The 19,472-nt window shown below is 47.6% G+C and overlaps 1 protein-coding gene across 1 annotated transcript in view; it reads right to left on the reverse strand.

The window, feature by feature from the left end:
* Positions 1-19,472, reverse strand: part of LOC119185451 (L-fucose dehydrogenase-like) — a 45,808-nt gene that overhangs the window by 18,805 nt on the left and 7,531 nt on the right. Inside the window, exons 2-3 of the mRNA XM_075888555.1 lie at positions 4,850-4,988; positions 2,218-2,258 (exon numbers count right to left, since the gene is read on the reverse strand). Coding sequence (XP_075744670.1) covers positions 2,218-2,258; positions 4,850-4,964 — 156 coding nt within the window. The 5' untranslated portion in view covers positions 4,965-4,988. The remainder of the gene's footprint in view (positions 1-2,217; positions 2,259-4,849; positions 4,989-19,472) is intronic.

A 19,472-nucleotide genomic window follows, 5' to 3' on the forward strand; every position in this document is an offset into this window, starting at 1 on the left:
TCTATCGTCGTCATTCAGAAAACAGAACGTTTTGACTGCTGTATAAAGTTAATTAAGGCATGCAGACTGCATCTTGGCTTGACGCAGCTGTGCTCGAGTTGTCAGCGCTTCATCAAAATAATTTTATCAGCATAAACATCGCAACACAAGCAGCCGCGTCCAGAAAAAAACGCTAAAACTATGCAAAAACAAGCTAAACCAGAAGTTTCTAGTGGCGCTTTCCCGGTGAACACACAATGTTGCCAGAGACCAGCAGGCTCTGGTGAAACCGTCTATACTGGTTCTACCGCCGCGGAGTATGAAAACTGTCAAAGCTAGAGTAGGGAAGCGCCGGCCAAACACCACAGAGGAAGAAAGAAAGCTTTCCCGGGCTATACTCGTGCCCAACACCACCATTGTCGACTTGTGGCTTGCACAATAAACGCTGTAGCGGCCAAAGTAGCGATGCTATTGGCTGCGTCACTTCCGTTTACATGGCAAACATGACGTCACACAGACAGTGTAGCTAATAATTTTGGCAAGCGAGGGGAGCTTTTCGAGGCAATCTTTAAAATTCATTTGCAAACAATCAGCGCATATCTCAAGCGTGCAATTCGGCACAAATAACGGGAATGTGCAAAGTAACGTACCCAGTGATTTTCGCTGAGATCCGTTGACCTCGAAAAAGTCGCCGGAGTTGGCCTTTATTGACAAGCGATTATTCTGCCTACGTGCTACGTGCCCAGCCCATGTCCATTTCTTCTTGATTTGAACTACGATATCTTTAGCCCCAGTTTGTTCCCTAATGCACTCTGCTCTGTTTTTGTCTCTTAAGGTTACACCTATTATTTTCCTTTCCATCGCTCGTTTCGCCGTGGTCAATTTAAGCTGAACTCTCTTTGTAAGCCTCCAGATTTCTGGTCCGAAGGTAAGTACCAATAAGATGCAGCTGCTAAATACCTGCCTCTTGAGGGATAGTGGCACATTACCATGCATGATTTGAGAATGATTTCCGATTGTGATTCACCCCATCTTTATTCTTCTACTTAATTCACTCTCATGACTTGGCTCCGCGTTTACTACCTGTCCTGAGTAGAGATATTCCTCACATCACACACATTGTGTATCACGAATCATTTGTTATTCACGTGAAGCAATTCCTAAAGCTCTAAGCTAATCATTATCAAGACTTGAGTCCTCCTCTGACGCAACTATTATTTATTGACAAGCGTTTAAATTGTGCTTGCTTTTTTTTTGCTATGATTGCTTTTATTTAGCCATTGTTTAACATTCAAATGTTTTTGTTTTTATTACTCTTGTTCATGCATTTATGTTATATTGTTTTGTTTTCTGTATAATATTTGATCCAATCAATGTTACCCCCCTCCCCCTTAGTGATTTCTTCTTGGCCTCTAGGCTATCTGAATATAAAAAAACTTCCAGCGTCTCTTCAATTATCGCAAAGTGCTATTCCTGCCGAGACTATTGCGCATTACTTTACTTCAATGCATAATAATTCCTAATCTACTTTTCTGCTTTTCCTGTCCAGTTCAATAATCATGAGCTGTAATTCGTCACCTGAGCTACTCATCAAGGCAATGTCATCAGCGAATCGCAGGTTACTAAGACCCTCTCCATTAACTCGTATCCCGAGCTCTTCCCAATCTTGGGCTCTGAAAACCTCTCGTAAACGCGCGGTGAATAGCGTTGAAGAGATTGTGTCTCCCTGCCTCCGCGTTTTGACGCGAGACTCGTGAGGAGCGCATGATATAACTCTCAGTAGCTTGCTTGGAGCAAAGTACTTCGTTGAAACTGTACCGCGATGCCTATTTGAATTTCAGAGCAGCCCTTACGTACTTCGAAGAAGAGAACTGTTTAAGGAATGTTGAAATAGCTGAAGGCAAAGAGCAACAGAAGGCAAGGTAAGCATCGGAAAGCAGAGAGGAACGACAATACAAAAAATGAGCTCTCGTATCGTCTCTCTTTGCTTCCATTTCCTCGCCTTGCCTTCCGTTACGCTTTGCCTTCAGCACTTTCGTGCTTGCATTGCAACTCTTTTAAAAATGCACTCAAACCCAGACTTTAACCAACTAGCCCAATAGCCGTTCTTCTTCAATGCATCTAATGAACTCAAGTCTCTACAAAGGTTAGAAATCATGGCCACGAAGTAGCCTGTTGAGATTTCTGCAACGCTTGTAGAAAGCAAGCAGCTCTGATACTTTTCGATAATTCACTCACCGGTGTTACTGCTGCAACGCTGGAAACGTTCACGACGTTACCTGAAATGCAACATAACAATTTAAGTGAAAACACCTATCCTAGACAACTTCTATGTCAGCTCATAATTGCTATCAATGTTTGTTGTGGCTGGCTCACAGCCAGGAGGACGTATTCTCCTCTCATCATTGATGACAAATAGGTTCTTATAGACAGACGTAGTGTATGTTTGTAAACAGTGGTAGGCGTCGTCGACATGCTGATGTGCTTGTAGCGACGTCGCGGTGTGTACACTCAGCCCAGTTCCGAGCTACCTACTGCCTTTATGATCACGTGGCAACTGGCACGTGATCATGCCTAAATCATAGAGCTTTTTCGAACACGGTGCGTCGGGGAGCCTCCTGCTCGATCACGTGGAATGCTCTCCGACGTGCTGTGCTCGAAGGCTGCTTTGGGGCTGCTGTGCCAGTTGTCACGTGATTATAGAGAGAAGAGATGAGCTCTAGAATGGGTGGACCCTACGTGTCGTGACGTCACTACGAGCGCCTCAGTATGTCGATCGATGCACCTTGCCCCTGCAGCTTACACATATGGAATTCGCGGCTCCAACTGATCGCCAGCACCTAGCGGCTGCGCCTGGAAACTGCGCCAATACGGTAAACGTTGAAAAGAGTTGTGTTACTACGTTGCGCGCGTTGAGAAGCGGCTTAGTTCCTTTATCATTGCCGTGCCGTATGTGCGAGCCTGAAAAAAATTCACAGCATCTTTGCATGCGGAATTCATTCATTCCGCATGCGGAATGAATGATGATGAGGTGAAGTGTCCGCCAGTTCATCTGTCTGTCTGTCTGTCTGTCTGTCTGTCTGTCTGTCTGTCTGTCTGTCTGTCTGTCTGTCTGTCTGTCTGTCTGTCTGTCTGTCTGTCTGTCTGTCTGTCTGTCTGTCTGTCTGTCTGTGAACTATACAAAATCGTTAGAGAGAGAATGAAACAATTATTCGCGACCAAGGAAGGAATGTCGGTGAGTGTAATTCCGGGATCCCATTGGCACTGGCCGCTGTCCTCGCTCGTCTCACGAGGGCTTCTTGGGTCTTCGGATTCGATCTGGACATAGCGGCCTCCCATTCCACGATGTTGTGTTGTTCACTGTCTAAAAACCACTAACGCCATCTGGTGATATTATTTCCAAGGACACATACTCACAACGCCATCTATTGAGTAAACTACAGGTGGCAATATCGAGTAAAGTACATGTGACTACTACTACTACTACTACTACCACTACACAGGAGGGAACGACCCAACCCCAAGGTCACCCCTAAAGAAATGATGTGCAATTACCATTGCTGTGGGACGCAATGCGTGGTATCGCGATGGAAAGAAGGCAATGTATCGTTCTATCACTTCCTGAGGATTCAAACAACGCGTAGAGGAGAACGGCGCAGATCAGAAACTTTCTCACTGGAAAGACGATGACCGACACTGTAACAGTTTGTTCGAATCAATTCAATCACGACGACTTGACTCTTCTCGGTGAGTACACCACTATTTAGCATGGGTGCATTCTTGTAAATATTAAGACTTCGCTAACCATGGAACAGAGTTTCGTTTCTATAAGCAAGCACATTAGAAAATTTTGTTTGTTACGTGTTGGAGTGTATATTACAGCGAAAGCTGCTCACTTTTCGGGTCACGCGCAGTTGTTGTCCGCTGTCGCCACTGGTGTCCGTAACCACATCGCGCGAAATTAGATAGAAAATCTTTTACCAATGACATACTGGGGCTTGAACCCGGGTCCACTCCCTGCCAGCAGCCTATATTCTAACACTGAATTGCGCTGGTGCTTATAAATGTTGTCAAACTTGCCTTAGGCAGGCATGACCTAGCATTATTGACACAGTGGGACTTGAACCGGGGTCCGCTAGGTGCCAGCCCAGTATTGTACCACTGAGCTACACCAGTGTTTGTGACATGTCAAACTTGCCTTAGGCATGGTTGATGTCGGGAAAGCAATCGCGTGAATACGACTTAAGAGCGTTTTACAACAGCTAAAGAACAACCAGTCATCGCACAATGTGAATAGGGCAAAGATTGGCCATTCCAATGCTCCAAACCATCACGAAAACTTGTTCTTGTTCCCCTATTAACCATGGCGCATACCCACTTCAGCCATAATTTCTCATCGTCGTCAGTCACTGCATGAACAATTCACACAAAATTCCTTGCAATGTTTAGCGGATACCACGCTTCTCAGAAGAATTATGAAAAATAACATATCGAATGCTGGCCTACTACCCAAAAGTTTATTAAAAATGCAGCCAATAGGGAAGGCTTCACTGACACAAGCCATTTATAACTTTATCGACTATACTAAAGCAATCGACAATTTAAGCTTCTCGAGCGAAATTATGTTGAAGTACACACTATAGGGACAGCATATCGCTATCGCGTTGAACTCTTAAAGGAGAAAAAACTTGAGGGTGCCACCTTTTATTAGGTATGCATTCAAAAATAGCCGGCGGTCTAATATGGAAAACAACATTTTCGTTTTTCTGTTTGAAGCAGACCATAGCGGTTTTCTTCCTTAAAGTAGCGAAAGTTAATGCAACTAAATTTAAAATTGTATAGTTGCTCAAAAACGAAACGTAATGCTTACCTTTAGTCTGACGCAGGTACGGCATCGCGTTCTTCATCATACACAGTGCTCCGCAGAAGTTTACCTCCCATACTCCCTTGAAATCTTCCAGTGAGGCACTTTCAATAGATCCCATCTGGGATTTACCAGCATTGTTTACCTACAAAAAATTAAAATGTCCTCTGATGCATGAGCATACATATATAATGATGGTTGTACTTAACAATTAGGATTGTTTGTGAAACACGACCGGTTAATTTAGTAACGTAATGCCTTGTTTTGATTTTCGTAATAGTCATGTATGCCAAATTCAATAAAACAAAATATGACTGCTTATGTTTCATTTCACACACTCTTACTTGCACGCGCCAATGCAAGGGTGTTTGCCCGAAAGGCTGTGTTCTTTGAGCCCTATTTAACTTCTTTACAAAACAATTTCGATCAAGGAAGTCATCAAGGATCAAGGAAGTAGATCAGGGATCGGCAGCCCGCGCGCCGCGCTGCCGCTGATCTGATGGACCCCGCGCCGTTGACGTGCCACCACCGAAGGGGCACAAACCAGCGCGGCGCCGCAGGCAATTTTAGTATCGGCGCTTAAATCTATAAGTTGTACAGCAAGAGTAAGGGTACTAGTAATTTTAATTTTATGAGATATTGCTATATTGGTAAAACAGCTTCTATATTGCGTGTTTGAGGCACAAACTTCTAAAATAATGTGAGCGTACCTGGCATTGCTTTTCTTCGGAATTGAACTCAAGGTTTGCGCTCGGTGAGCTTCTTACGCTACCTACAGTGTAATGAAATCGTGCACCTACCTCTAAACTTTTTTTTATAGTCTCCTACGTCTTTCCGATGTGATATGTTTGTAATAAAGAGGCTCAGAAATTGTCGAATAAAGCGGTTTGCATACGGCTATAAAACCCCCGACGACCAGTGGAGCTAGTACATATTGGTTAGCGAAGCTGACTGTTTCGTGTTTACGCCTTCTTTTATTACTATTCTATAATAAATGCCTGATAGAATTACCGGATTACTCGTGCGAAAAAGTTTCTTTCCATTGTCCCTGCTCATCTTGCGTGTTTTTACGCACGCACCAACGTTCTCAGGCTGATTCACCGGAGCTAAGGCGTGCCGGTATCGCTTGAAACAAAACTTTTTTTCATTTTTTTCCTACCACCACACTAACACAACGCTTAAAAATGGGTTGGGTCGATTCCGCGCCGCAATAATAAAGTTAAGTAGACTTCAAGTGCCGTGTGTGAAAACGCACCTCGAAAAACTACAGCGCCTAGCAGACGCTCCTCGCTTTCCGCACCCTCCCAAGCGCAGAAAGCCCACGGTTCCGGCGCAGCCGCGGTGCGGTGTGGCAGTTCACCTCAAAAGGCCAACGTGGGCATACAGTTTCCTATAAATGCACTAGAGGAAAGTCTCGCACTAGCGTCTAAGGGAGCCGCAAGGAATAGCACTGCAGCGAGCATGGGAATGATGGGTAGTACGTGTATTTGCCTAATCTTCGTACTTTCAGCTCCGTTTCGCTTCGCGTGGCTTGGAGCTGCTTTGCCACGAAACTAATATCAGCAAATGTTCAGCAGTTGCATTTCACCACCTTAACCTTTTAGGCTCGCCAATTCAAAGCGCACCACAAATTTCAACACGGTTTGTTCTTTTATTCGAAATGAAACCAGAAACAACAAAAAAATGAAGCCACAAGTGTGTTCGAAATCAGCAAGCACGAAGACTAGGAAAATCCATAGACTACCCATCATTCCCATGGTCACTGAACGATCACAGCGCCAGACTTCGCACTAGCGAATTTAAGAAAAATCTGTCTACGCGGGAGCCAGTTTTTTGGACACTTTGATTATCCTAGAATCTTTTACCTTTTAAGATTAAATGTAAGCTCCACCGATTTACGGGAACTTACCCTCTCAGAAAAAAGTACATAGGAGGCTGATCTGTTTAAAAAACGTTTATTTAGACTTTCTACAAAAAAAAAACAAAGGTTTAATAACATTCCAGTAAAAGGGCACATACACTTCGGCACATCCATGTACCACTACAAACATCACTACGTTGAAAAGAAGACATCATTGCTCTAATATACATGACAATGTGTGTTTAGAAAAAAATGTTTAACGATTTCGAGTACTTCGTGGGAGAGCACGAAGCTGTCCCGTTAACAGATATAAAAAGCGATTTATATCGATCATCCAGCAGCGATGCCGCTGGGTGATCGATATAAATAGGCGGTTGGCCGTCGTTGAGTGCCATGTGTTTATAAAAAAAATTCCGCAGATCCCACGTACCTGGATATTGACTTTATGCGAAACATTCGGAGGGCAGGTGACCGTGTTGCAATTTTTTATAAAGTGAAACGTCATGAAGTGGCAATAAATATATTGTTACGCACAAGGAGGACCAGGACGTATACGGCTGAAGGGAGCCGTTTATTGTGGTCGCGAAGAGAAGCGCCGGAGCGGCCAACAGGTTGACCATTGCAATGTCGTCGTCTTCTTTCTTCCTCCCGCTTGGGGCAGCCAGCATGTTCAGCCATCTTTGTTTTCTTCCCAGGCATGCGTAGCATTCCTCCCCTAGCAGACGAAGCCCGCCGGGCGAGGTAACTGATTCACCTTGGTGTGTACAACTTAAATCGAGCGACATGGACTGCTTGGGTTTTGGCGGCTCTTCTACCACTTCTCGTGAGGCGAGCTATTGTGTATGTGACTTTCGAGATTTTGTCGAGAACGACAAACGGTACGTCGTATGTGGCCAAGAACTTTTGGCATAACCAGCGTCTTCGTACCGGAGTCCACAGCCACACTAAGTCGCCTGGATGGTAAGTTACAGGCCGGTGGCGGACGTCACGGCGTACTTTCGATTTTTGCTGTAATGCCAAAGTGTGTAGACGAGCAATACGACGTGCCTCTTCTGCAAGGCAGAGGATTTTGGTGACTGAGAGGTTTTCGTGTGCCGAGAATGGCGAAACTGTGTCGAGTGTGTGCCGTGGCGGTCGTGCGTACATCAAGAAAAAGGGGCTATAGCCTGTTGTCTCGTGCTTAGCGGTGTTCAACGCGTACGTTATAAATGGTAGCACGTCATCCCAGTTCTTGTGGTCAGATGCCACATACATAGAGAGCATGTTTACAATTGTTCGGTTGGTGCGCTCCCTGAGCCCATTTGTTTGCGGATGGTATGGCGACGAGTGACGAAGGCGGGACTCACTCAATCGAAGCAGCTCTTCTACTATATCTGCCGTAAATTGTCGTCTACGATCACTGATGATAACGTGAGGTGGGCCATGTCGGAGGATAACGTGCTGCCGCAGGAACACAGAGACGTCGCTGGCAGTTGCGGTTGGTATGGCCGCCGTCTCGCAGTAGCGCGTGAGGTAATCGACACATACAATTATCTAGCGATTGCCCTTAGCCGACTTTGGAAAAGGGCCCACGAGGTCAATGCCCACCTGTTGGAAAGGTGCGCTTGCAGTTGGCAAGGGCTGTAAAAGACCAGCCGGAGCAGTAGATGGGCGTTTGTGGCATTGACACTGTGTGCAGCTGGCCACATACGCCTCGACTGACTGTCGCATTCCTGGCCAATAAAAGCGTTCCTTAGCACGGTAAAGCGTCCGCGCAGAACCTAAATGTCCGGACGTAGGATCGTCGTGCATAGCACCTAAAATCGCTGTCCGAAGGCTTTCTGGCACTACCAGGAGGAAACGTGCGCCAGTGCTGGAAAATTTCTTTTTATATAGGAGTCCGTTGCGTACACAGAAATTGCATGCCGTAGGAGCTCTGCAAAGTGATGATAGCCTGGTGTCCTTTCGCTGTTCATCTTTGAAAGTACTGAGGTCGGAAAACATTGGCGACACAGAAGCTACGAGGTGATCGAGGTCATCGGCGTCACACTCTGTAGGGCTCAGTGGCATGCGCGAAAGGCAATCTGCGTCGGCGTGTCGTCGACCACTTTTGTACGAGACTATGAAGTTATACTCTTGGAGCCGAAGTGCCCAGCGCACTAGACGGCCGCAAGGATCCCGAAGGTTGACGAGCCAACACAATGAGTGGTGGTCGGTGACGACTGTAAAAGGGCGTCCATATAGGTAAGACCGAAACCGCTAAATCGCAAATACTACCGCGAGGCATTCTTGTTTTGTGATAGTGTAATTCTGCTCGGGCCTACTCAAGGAGCGACTTGCGTATGCAATCACGTGCTCGCGCTTACCTTAGCGTTGAACTAGGATGGCACCAATTCCTATGCTGCTGGCATCTGTGTGCAGTTCGGTTGGAGCTGATAAGTTGAAGTGTTGAAGAACAGGGCGCGACGTCAGGAGGAACTTCAGTGGATGAAAAGAGGAGTCGCACTCCGGAGTCCACTCGAAGGGAGTATTCTTCTGTAGCAAACATGTCAGCGGATACGCGACATCGGCAAATTTAGGTATAAAGCTGCGAAAATAGGAGCAAAGCTCCAAAAAACTGCGGAGCTCCTTCACAGAGCGCGGCACATTGATCGTTTCAACGGCTGCTGTCTGCTGGGGATCTGGACGAATGCTCTCCTGATTGACTAGGTGTCCGAGAACAAGGGTTTGTCCGTCCCCGAAGTGGCATTTATTTGAGTTAAGAACAAGGCCAGCGTTTCTTATGCAAGTCAGTACAGCATCCAGAAGTGAATTGTGTTCGCTGAAGGTGCGGCCAAGGATGACGACGTCGTCGATATAGCACATGCAAATGCTCCACTTCAAGCCACGAAGAACAGTGTCTATACATCGCTAGAACGTCGCCGGCGCGTTGCACAGTCCAAATGGCATCACGTTGAATTCAAAAAGGCCGTCAGGGGTTACAAAGACTGTCTTTTCTTTATCTTCAGGATACATGGGAATTTGCCAGTAGCCCGATTTTAAGTCTACAGAGGAAAAGTAGGAGGCCGAATGCAGACAGTCTATGACATCATCAATACGTGGAAGTTGGTACACCTCTTTTTTTTGTTACAGCATTCAATCAGCGATAATCGACGCAAAATCTCCAGGATCCGTCTTTCTTTTTAACGAGAATTACTGGAGCTGCCCATGGGCTTACCGACTCTTGAATGATACCGTTTTCGATCATTTCGTTAACCTGCTCATTAATAATCCGCCGCTCGGCTGGCGAAACACGGTATGGCTTTTGTCTAATCGGATTGGCCAAACCCGTGTTGATAGTGTGACATGTCCGAGAAGCAAGGATTAGGGGCGCTTTGTCTTTTTGCGCAAAGTCGAATGCAGAGACGTGCTTCGAAAGTACATTGGCCAATGTTCGGCGTTCACTTGTGCTCAGTGACTTATTCACCATTGACAGAAGAGCTGTTTCAAAACTGTGACTACGATGCTCTTCTGGCGCATCTCTAAGCTCGGTCACCAGTAAGGCCTCGTGTTGTCCACTGACGACGGCTAACTTCAGACCATCTGGTAACATCGCGGGTTCTGTAGAGCAATTGACAGTCCATAAACCAGCCCGTCCACGTCTGATCGGCACCACGCAATGTGAGATCAACACATTATTTTTCATACAGTTGGTGTACACTGGTTCTACGTTGGCATCAAAGTTGGCGGAATAGCTGTCGCTGCAACCAACAGGTACACGAACGCTTGATAACGGTGGTATGATAGTGTCACCACAGACACACATAGCCGTCTCACCATCCAGAGGGTTTTCCAAGAGTGCTGGCGGAACGTGATCACTCAAGACTATTGTCCCGGTGCGGCAGTCGACAGTCGCACCACACTCCCTCAAAAAGTCCATACGCAAAATAACATCATGTGTCGCCTGCGGAATAATCACGAACTCCGTTGGGATAATGCGGCCTCCGAGAAACACGTCAGCTTGACACACACCAACAGAATGCAGTGCCTCACCACTCACTCCGCAAAACTTCGAAGCTTGATTCCACCTAAATAAAATCTTCCGCCCCAAGGTATCTTTAAAACACGCACTCTTGACCAAAATGGTTGCCCCCGTATCCACCAAAGCCATCACAGGGACGTAGTCAACAAAAACACGTACTTTGTTTTTGAGCATCAACACAGGAGGTATTTCTGATATTAGGACGTCTCCGGCGACCTCACCTCCATCGGCCGCGCTTGCTAGTTTTCCTGTGGCAAAGGAGACGTGTTGCGACGCCGTGGTGAAGGAGAACGGGGAACACGAGGCGGTGGAGGCGTCAAGCTCCTGTCAGATGTAGGGGAGTGGTTCCGGAAGCAGCGTGTCCAGTAGTCGTCGCGAGGCAGCAGGTGTGTTGTCTTAGGGTCGTCGTACGGTTGATCAGACGATCGTGTGAAGTGTTGTGGTGGGCCATAGTATGTTGCTCGCGGGTCATCGCGAAGTCGTTCGGCAGGTCGTGCAAAGTGTGGTGGGCAGCCATACCGTGGGGCTACACGTCGACGGTTGCAAAATCGCGAAATATGTCCTGGTACACCACAGGAGTAGCAAACTGTGAGAGGTCAAAAATTTCTTTGTTCGCCGATGAATCGAACATCGTCTTCCCTGGCGTAGTGGGTCGGTTCGTTCCGTATATCATAGAAATATACCGGGCGTCGCGAAGAAGGCGGGCGCTGGGGGCGTCGGTCATGGCGAGGAGCTGGCAAGCGTGGTGCTCTTGTTGGCTGTGGAGGTGCGCTGTACTCAACAGCTGCGGCACTAACCATCGATTGCCAAGGGGTCGTAGAAGGCGGCGGCGCAGTCACAGCCTTTCGTGACACATATACCGAATGTTGGTCGTTTACAGAATGGTGAATAACTGCTGAATGCGTCTGTCTCTATAGCGAAAAAGTTCTTCGCGAACAATCTCTCGAATCGTCGAGGACAGGTCTGGGCAGGTGCTCGTGTCGATGCTGGCAACCGTTGTAACATTTGTGAGCCGGCCGAACTTTGGAGAAATCCTGCGCATTTTCAGCTGTTCGAAAGTTCGGCAATGCCGAATCACGTCGGACACCAAGCTCAGGTGCTCTTTTCCGATGAGAAAATTATAGAAATCTTCGGCTATGCCTTTCAGCAAATGCCCTACTTTGTCGTCTTCTGACATCTGATCATTGACCACCTTGCAGAGCTTCAGCACATCCTCTATATACGTGGTACATGTCTCACCTAGAAGCTGCGCGCGTTGACACAATGTCTGCTCTGCCCGCTTCCTTTTGACGCTCGAGTCGCCGAAACACGCTTTCAGCTCTGCAATAAAAACGTCCCACGTCGTCAGTGTGTCCTCGTGGTTTTCGTACCACTTGAGCGCAGTATCCGTAAGGCAAAAAAAAAACGCATTGCTGAGCTGAGCTGAGTGGCGGCATTCCAGCCGTTGGACTTGCTCACTCGCTTGTACTGGACGAGCCACGCGTCGACATCCTCTCCCGATTTTCCTCCAAAGGTTGGTGGGACTCGGTAGTAGGGTACGGAACCCATTGGAGTTGGCCTTTAAGCGTTAAATGGCTGATCTTGGGCCATTAAGATCGGCGCAGGTGGGAGTCCGGCAAGGCGGCGGCTGCGGCGTAGTCCAGGTAGTGAAGCTCCCGTCGTTGGGCTTGTCTTACCCAGCACGCTTCCACCAATCTGTTGCGCACAAGGAGGACCAGGACGTATGCGGCTGAAGGGGGCCGTTTATTTTGGTCACGAAGAGAAGCGCTGGAGCGGCCAACAGGTTGACGATTGCAGTGTCCTCGTCTTCTTTCTTTCTCCCGCTTGGGGCAGCCTGCATGTTCAGCCATCTTCGTTTTCTTCCCAGGCATGAGTAACAATATGTACAAATGTAGCACGCACAGATATGTGTTGAAGGGATGTATATGTTTATGTAACCAGTTGTTCACACATGCGTAACGATGCCAACTGGAACATGCGCATTAGAAACACCAGAAGCTGATATGAAGCGCTGGTGCTCGCGAAGATGCTGGCTGTGGACACGGCTACATAAATCAACTTCAGCGCACGGCAACTAATCACAACTGACGTTAACCCGACGTGTCGGCTGCATCAAAGGAACACATACGTAATGCTTACAAAATCGGGTTGGAAGCACTGCAACCACTATTTGGGTTTCACGAAGATTAGCGTCTATTTGAAAAGGAGTTCCGAGGCGTCGTGGAGCTCTGTGGCAAAATGTTTCAATTCTACGTGGAATGCTCAGGTTTGATTCCTGCTGGAACCCTGACATTTACTTTTTGCATTCGTCACGTAGACGCTAGCAATGTCGGGTATTTCTTAACGCTTACGTTTTAAATACTGAATGTTTGTTGTAGACATTCCTGGGTAGATACTAAATGTCAATCACCTGCGGCACATACCCGCACACCATCGGCACACAACCGCCAATGGGTATGCTCCACTCTCTGGCATGAAGTGTTTGACGACGTACGCGACGAGATTGTGACATTATTCATGTCTTGACCAGCGCGTCATATTCTCAAACCATCTTACCCTCCCATTCTAATTTTAGTTCACGCCAACTTAAGGGGGTGACCACGAGAGCACCTATGCGTATGCGGATAGATAGATAGACAGACAGATAGATAGATAGATAGATAGATAGATAGATAGATAGATAGACAGATAGATAGATAGATACATAAATACGCTCAAAGTCGCCGAAGTTCGCCAAGAAACACTTCGCATTTAATGAGCGTTGTTTCTAAAGCGAAACCAACGTCTTTCTCGCTGCGCAGTTCCATGGATGCTTTTCAAATACTCGAGGCTACTTCCTAAGAGCCACTCTATGCCTGAGAAAGTTCGATTTCAAAAACGACCACCATATAAATGACGAAGAACTTTGTAGCTAAATTATCCATCCAGGCATAGTGTTGTTAACAGCTTTGGTTCACTAAGAAATGCTTCGCATTTAAAAGGGTAAACGATTTAGAGTACTTGGTGCCCTACTATGGGCGAGCCTAAAGCCGTCCCGTGAGCCCCGGTTACCCCGGCTCCAGGTAAGTGTTTAGAAAAGTTTATTCCATCATGGGACGCAACAATCCTAAGGAACGAGCGTCTGTACAACAGGCACAATAACAGACATAAGACAAAACACAACATACATTAAACATTTGAACAAAGGTAGTGTCCAAGTCCGAAGGAGTCCATAGTCTATGGTAATAACAACTACGCACACTACATTAATACATTAACCACAATATGGACAATGTACATAATGATATATGTACAGAATTTACAAGACTTGGTGAAGGTGTTGGAAAATATGTACAACAGTTATCAATATTCACAAAAGTTACATAACATACAGCGTTAGAATGAAGTGCATATATAGCAGAGCTCACACCCATATGGGATATACACAAACACATAATAAACGCATGCTGATTACATGCACTAATCAGACATTGACAGGTGGCCGGGCTATAGGAACCAGGCTAGGTGGAATGCTAATCGAACGCGTCTGTCAACTACGGACAGAAAGCGGCATGACCATTGTCGCAGAGTTCAGAGTAGAGGCGTACCAGAATTGGAAAAAGAGCACGACGACAAAGACCTACCGCAACAGCTTCGCACTCATTACGCCACAAACAAAAAGCTCCCGCAGCTATTAGAAGGCGTGCAAAGCGACTACACGAGCAGCGACCAGATGTTACAAAGCGATTAACACCTACGCCACGAAAACTAGTGTTAACCGACTTCCAAAACATATTTGCAATGACACATTGCTGCAGCATATACTGGTTAGACTCCTGCAACGGGCAGTTAGGACAAGTGGAAGATGGGACCATGCCCCACTTCTCCAGTCTGTGCCGTGTTGGGAGTACTCTCCATCCAAGACGCCACATAAGGTCACGTAGGTGACCAGACAAAAACGATGCCGATATCGCGCTCGGCGAGATATTCCTCGATCGTGCTAGACGGGCTGGAGGAGTCAGCGGAAGCAGAAGAGCCGCCGTTGTATATACAATGCGGCTTTCGAGAATGTCCACATCGGGACAAACCTGCTGCGGGTGTCGATAAAATGCTGCTGCCGTTGAGTAAAATGCAGGTATGTTAAGTGTTTGCGGTGCTGAATTAAGCCGTGCATCTGGTAGTAAATAGCATAACTTGGTGCCTAAGAAATAGCAGGCAAGATCACGTGCGGGGCACTGATCACCATGCAATAACCGAAGTAAGAATCGTAGGGCAAGCAGTCGGCAGTGAACAGAGACAGATGGGAATGCGAATCCACCGCAGTTTGGCCAATAGCTGCTCGGCAAACCAGCTTTCCTCCACCCGACCAGAAAAAAGAGCGAATGAGGGATTGCAACGACCTAGTGATTCGTAACGGGGGCTGTAAGACATGAGATATGTACCATGCACGGCCGCAAAACACCATCTGTGCTAAATATCATCTTTTGAGCATTGGTAAATCATACTCTTGTGCTTCCCGGACGTGTCGTTTTACATCTTCGACTACTGAATTCCACACTGAGGCTGATATGCCGTAGCGAGTCTAATCAAGCCCCAGAATGCAAATGGAGTCACTTTTTTTGGAGACCAAAAAAGGGACTTAGGCAGGCGTCTAGGGAACCGATGAATAAATATCGACATTTTGAAAAATTTAACGCAGCACCTGAAATCGTGCCATACGTACCAAAAAGTCGTAGGCTACGGGATAAACTGTCCTCATTCTTCAAATACAACGTGATGTCATCAGCAAATGCTGTCACCGTCACGGTACCACTACCTGGAAGAGGAAGGCCTCTAACGCGAGGATCAGCGATTAGCGAGTGAAGGAATGGTTCGAGGTTGAGTACAAAAAGTGCAGGAAATAAAGGACACCCCTGGCGAACACCACGGGTAACAGGAAATGGCGCACTCTCTAAACCATCAAAAAGCAACGTGTTGCGTATATTTCGGTATGCGTTTCTGAGAAGCTCAACGAAGCTTTGTGAGAAGCCAAACGCTGCCATTACGCTAAATATAAAGCTATGTTCGAGGCGATCGAATGCCTTTTCCTGGTCAAGTGAAACCAAGAGTCCCCGAGCTGATCTTGCTAACGTGTACGCAACTATATCACGCGTAACAAAGAAGAGACTGTGGATTTCTCTTCCAGGAATAGGGCACGCCTGATGATGACATATTAGGGAGGGCATCAGGTTTCTCAAACGCCGAGTGATAACTGCCGCGAAAGTTTTGTAATCAACGTTGAGGAGCGTTATTGGTCTTTACTCCTCTGGGTGAACTGACGATGGGTCGTGTTTAGGTATTAAAACAATTCGACCATTGCGAAAACTATCAGGGAAATCAAAGTTCTCAAAACAGTGGCAAATAACAGAGGTGAAAAGAGCCCCAATGTCGTCCCAAAACGTTAAATAAAACTCAACAGGCAACCCGTCCGGCCTGGGGGCTGAGCCACGCTTCATGGAAGACAGTGCCTCTTTCACTTCGTCAGCTGATGGTCTTGTGCTAAGTTGTTCAGCTATTTCAGGTAAAATTCGAGGGAGCCTACTTAACAATGTGGCTGTCTCAGTGGTACCGCGATGTGATGGCATTGTCGTACGAGCCATGTTGGCAAAGTGATCTAGGAAAACTGATTGATCACGTGTCGGTGGCAACGCAGTGTGTAAGGATCTGGAAGGCGGAGTTCCTAGTCGAGTCGACGGGTTGAGAAGCGAGCTTTTCGCAAAGCGTAGAACCTCAGGGTGAGCACTTGGATTACGCCTGCAACGCCAAGCAGCTGCCGTCAACAAAGAAGCTGCAATAAGGCGTGGAAAACGACCCCTTAACTCTCGCTGCTATGCGTGCATCAAGGGAGTTGGCTGATCAACTCGAAGAGCAATACGCAGCTTTGCGACAGTGCAGTGTCCGCTAGTTCTTCGGATGTACGGCGTCTAAGGGCCCGCCCTGCTACTGAGCAGTGTAAACGCCACTGTGTCTTGAGCGCGTCCCACACCTCCGGACCGCATCCCAAAAGAGAGGCGCGCAAGAATCTAGATAAACTGGAGCGTGAACGCGCGTCCTGCAGAATGCGGAAGTCAAGACGCCAAGATCTCACTGATGATGAAAAGGGAAAGTGAGCCTCGAGCGTCACTGGTGGGTGGTCTGATATATAAACAGGAGATGATGGTAATGTTACTACATCAGAGTGCGATACGCACGAAGCTAGCGCACTCGGCACATAGAAACGATCCAACCGACCAGACGACGTGCTACGCCACGAAGTCCAGGGATACTGTGGTCCATGCGCTGGTGTGTACGTATCTATTAAAGAGAAATGTTGCACCAGGCGACGCAGCTCTCGCACGTTCCATTCAGAGCGACCCCATCCTGGATCTTGAACGTCAGCTCGCGTGTCTAATACACAATTAAAATCTCCAGTGAGTATGACATGACGACCGTCTAGAAAATACACGCCCAGGTCACGGAAAAATTGTTACACATCGTTGCTTGAGCTGGCCCATAAATACACAAAACACGCAGCTTGAAGGATGATAGGACGCAGTCAAAACCAATACCCATCCAAACCCGTCATAGAAAACATGTTGATTACGTAGAAGAGCGCGGCTAAAAATAATAATTCCAACTCCAGAGAAGCGATATGTCGCGAAAGAAAAACAACAGTGTAAATAAATGCGCGTTTGAATGCACGAACGTGGCCAATGGTGAAAAAATTTGTTTCTTGTAAACACAAAATATCACAATGTCCTGCGCGGGCTATGCTGATAACCTCGGCTTGCTTTACTGGGTTACGGAACCCTTGAACATTTGAAGAAATTATTTTCAGGGTGTCAGCCATATTCAAATGAGGGTTGGTAACTGACCTGGTCGTGTTTTTCGATTTGGTACCCCGGGGATCTGTCCGGGGGAACTGGAGTACGTACACTACACAGCACAATTCGATCCTCTAGAAGAGGGTCGAGGATTCTTCGGTTGGTGGGACTCGGAGCGGCTATCTTGTGTGCCGTCCGAGCTGGTGCTAGACTTGTGAGCATGCTTGACCTCTCGCGGGGCTTGCATTTCCACGTCACATCCATCTAGGCTAGAAGAGAGTCCGATGCTGCTGTCGACTTCGAGGCTGAAGCTGCTGTCTGACGAATCAGATGGTGGTAAGGCTGCAGCGTTAACGTTGTCGCCGCCTCCAATGACCTTGATCACGGATTGCTTGTCAAGACGCGTCAGTAAAGAACTCCCATGGCGTCTTGCTACTTGTTCAAGGAAGTCGCGAGCCTAGCTTCAGGAATGAGTGAATGGGCTTTGCTCATTCGGTTTCAATTCTGCTTCTGGCGAGACACCAGCGCCCGTAGATCTCGCAACATCGGCGTCTACTGAGAACTCAGCTGCTAAGTTTAATGATGAGTCTGGTGCTTCGGTGCTTACCAGCATTTCTTTCTCGGCTTGCTCCAACATCGAACATGGCATGACATGCACGGCATGTTTGCCTGGGACAAACGCGAGGTCAACCGCAGTGGCTGTTCTTATCGCTGTGATTAGCAAACGTGGCACGCTCGGGTTGGCCAAGCTGCACACTTCTTCGTCGTTTAACGTTGCTCTCAGAATCGGATTCTGGCGTTCTTCTAGTACAGCTCCGGGTTCTCGTTCATCCGTTGCCGCTGGTGACACGGACGCACGGTAGGGCAGGAAAGGTCCAAGCAGTAGCATCAGAATATGAACGACGCACAGGGCAGACGGTGGTAGGGTGGTTATCTTTACAACGTCGGCAGGGGCGGTCGCAACCTTCGCTTTCGTGTCCGTGCACACCACAGTGACCACACAATGCTGCTGTGCAGTGTGCTCGATAATGACCACTAGAGCCACACCGACAACAAACACGTTGCACACCGCGGTAGTCGAAGGTGACTCGATGACCAGAAACGCGAAGATAGTTGGGGACGCGATTTGTGGGACTCATTTCCATCCGGACATAGCGTGTCCCTGTGAGAACTCCGCGTCTTGCGCTGATGAAGCCAGCGGTCACAGACAATACCTTGCCGTATGGGGACAAAGCCTGGACGAGTACCTCGTTGGAGATGAAGGCTGGTAAAAACAGGCAGGCGACGTTAGTATGGGGACAAAGCCTGGACGAGTACCTCGTTGGAGATGAAGGCTGGTAAAAACAGGCAGGCGACGTTAGTTACCTGCGGGCCAATGGGGACGACAGGAATACGCTCGCCACCGATGGTCAGGAAGCCAGCGTCGACGATGAGAGTCATGGAAGCCATGCTCTTGACAGTTACTTGGAAGTTCATGCCTCCCATGTGCTGACCGCAGTGTACCTCTGAGAGACCAACTATTGAGGCCGTCGCGTCGATGACGGTCTCCGGACGAGTCCCCGCAGGGACGACAACGTCGAAGGCCTGCGCCTTCGAAGGCGTCCACGACGTCGATGACGCCACGGCTAGATGAGGAGGACATCCCTGACGTGGAACACGCAGGGACGTCAACAGGATCACTTTTTTTTCTTCGTTCTCTTCTCTCTCTTCTCAGAGGAAGCATTCACGGCTAAATGTCTTAGAATTCTACCACAATCACCAGGTAAGCTTCGGATTAAGTGGAGAACGATTTAGAGTACTTGGTACTGTATTATGGGAGAGCCCTGAGCCATCCCGTGGGCCCCACAGAGCACTTCACGTGCACAGGCGAGTAATATGTGTGGCCAGGTAAGTATGGCATACCTGTACACAAGAACTCATAATCGCGTTTATCACAATGACATTTAG

The sequence above is a fragment of the Rhipicephalus microplus genome, chromosome 3 (genome assembly GCF_043290135.1).
Source record: "Rhipicephalus microplus isolate Deutch F79 chromosome 3, USDA_Rmic, whole genome shotgun sequence".
Lineage (NCBI taxonomy): Eukaryota > Metazoa > Arthropoda > Arachnida > Ixodida > Ixodidae > Rhipicephalus > Rhipicephalus microplus.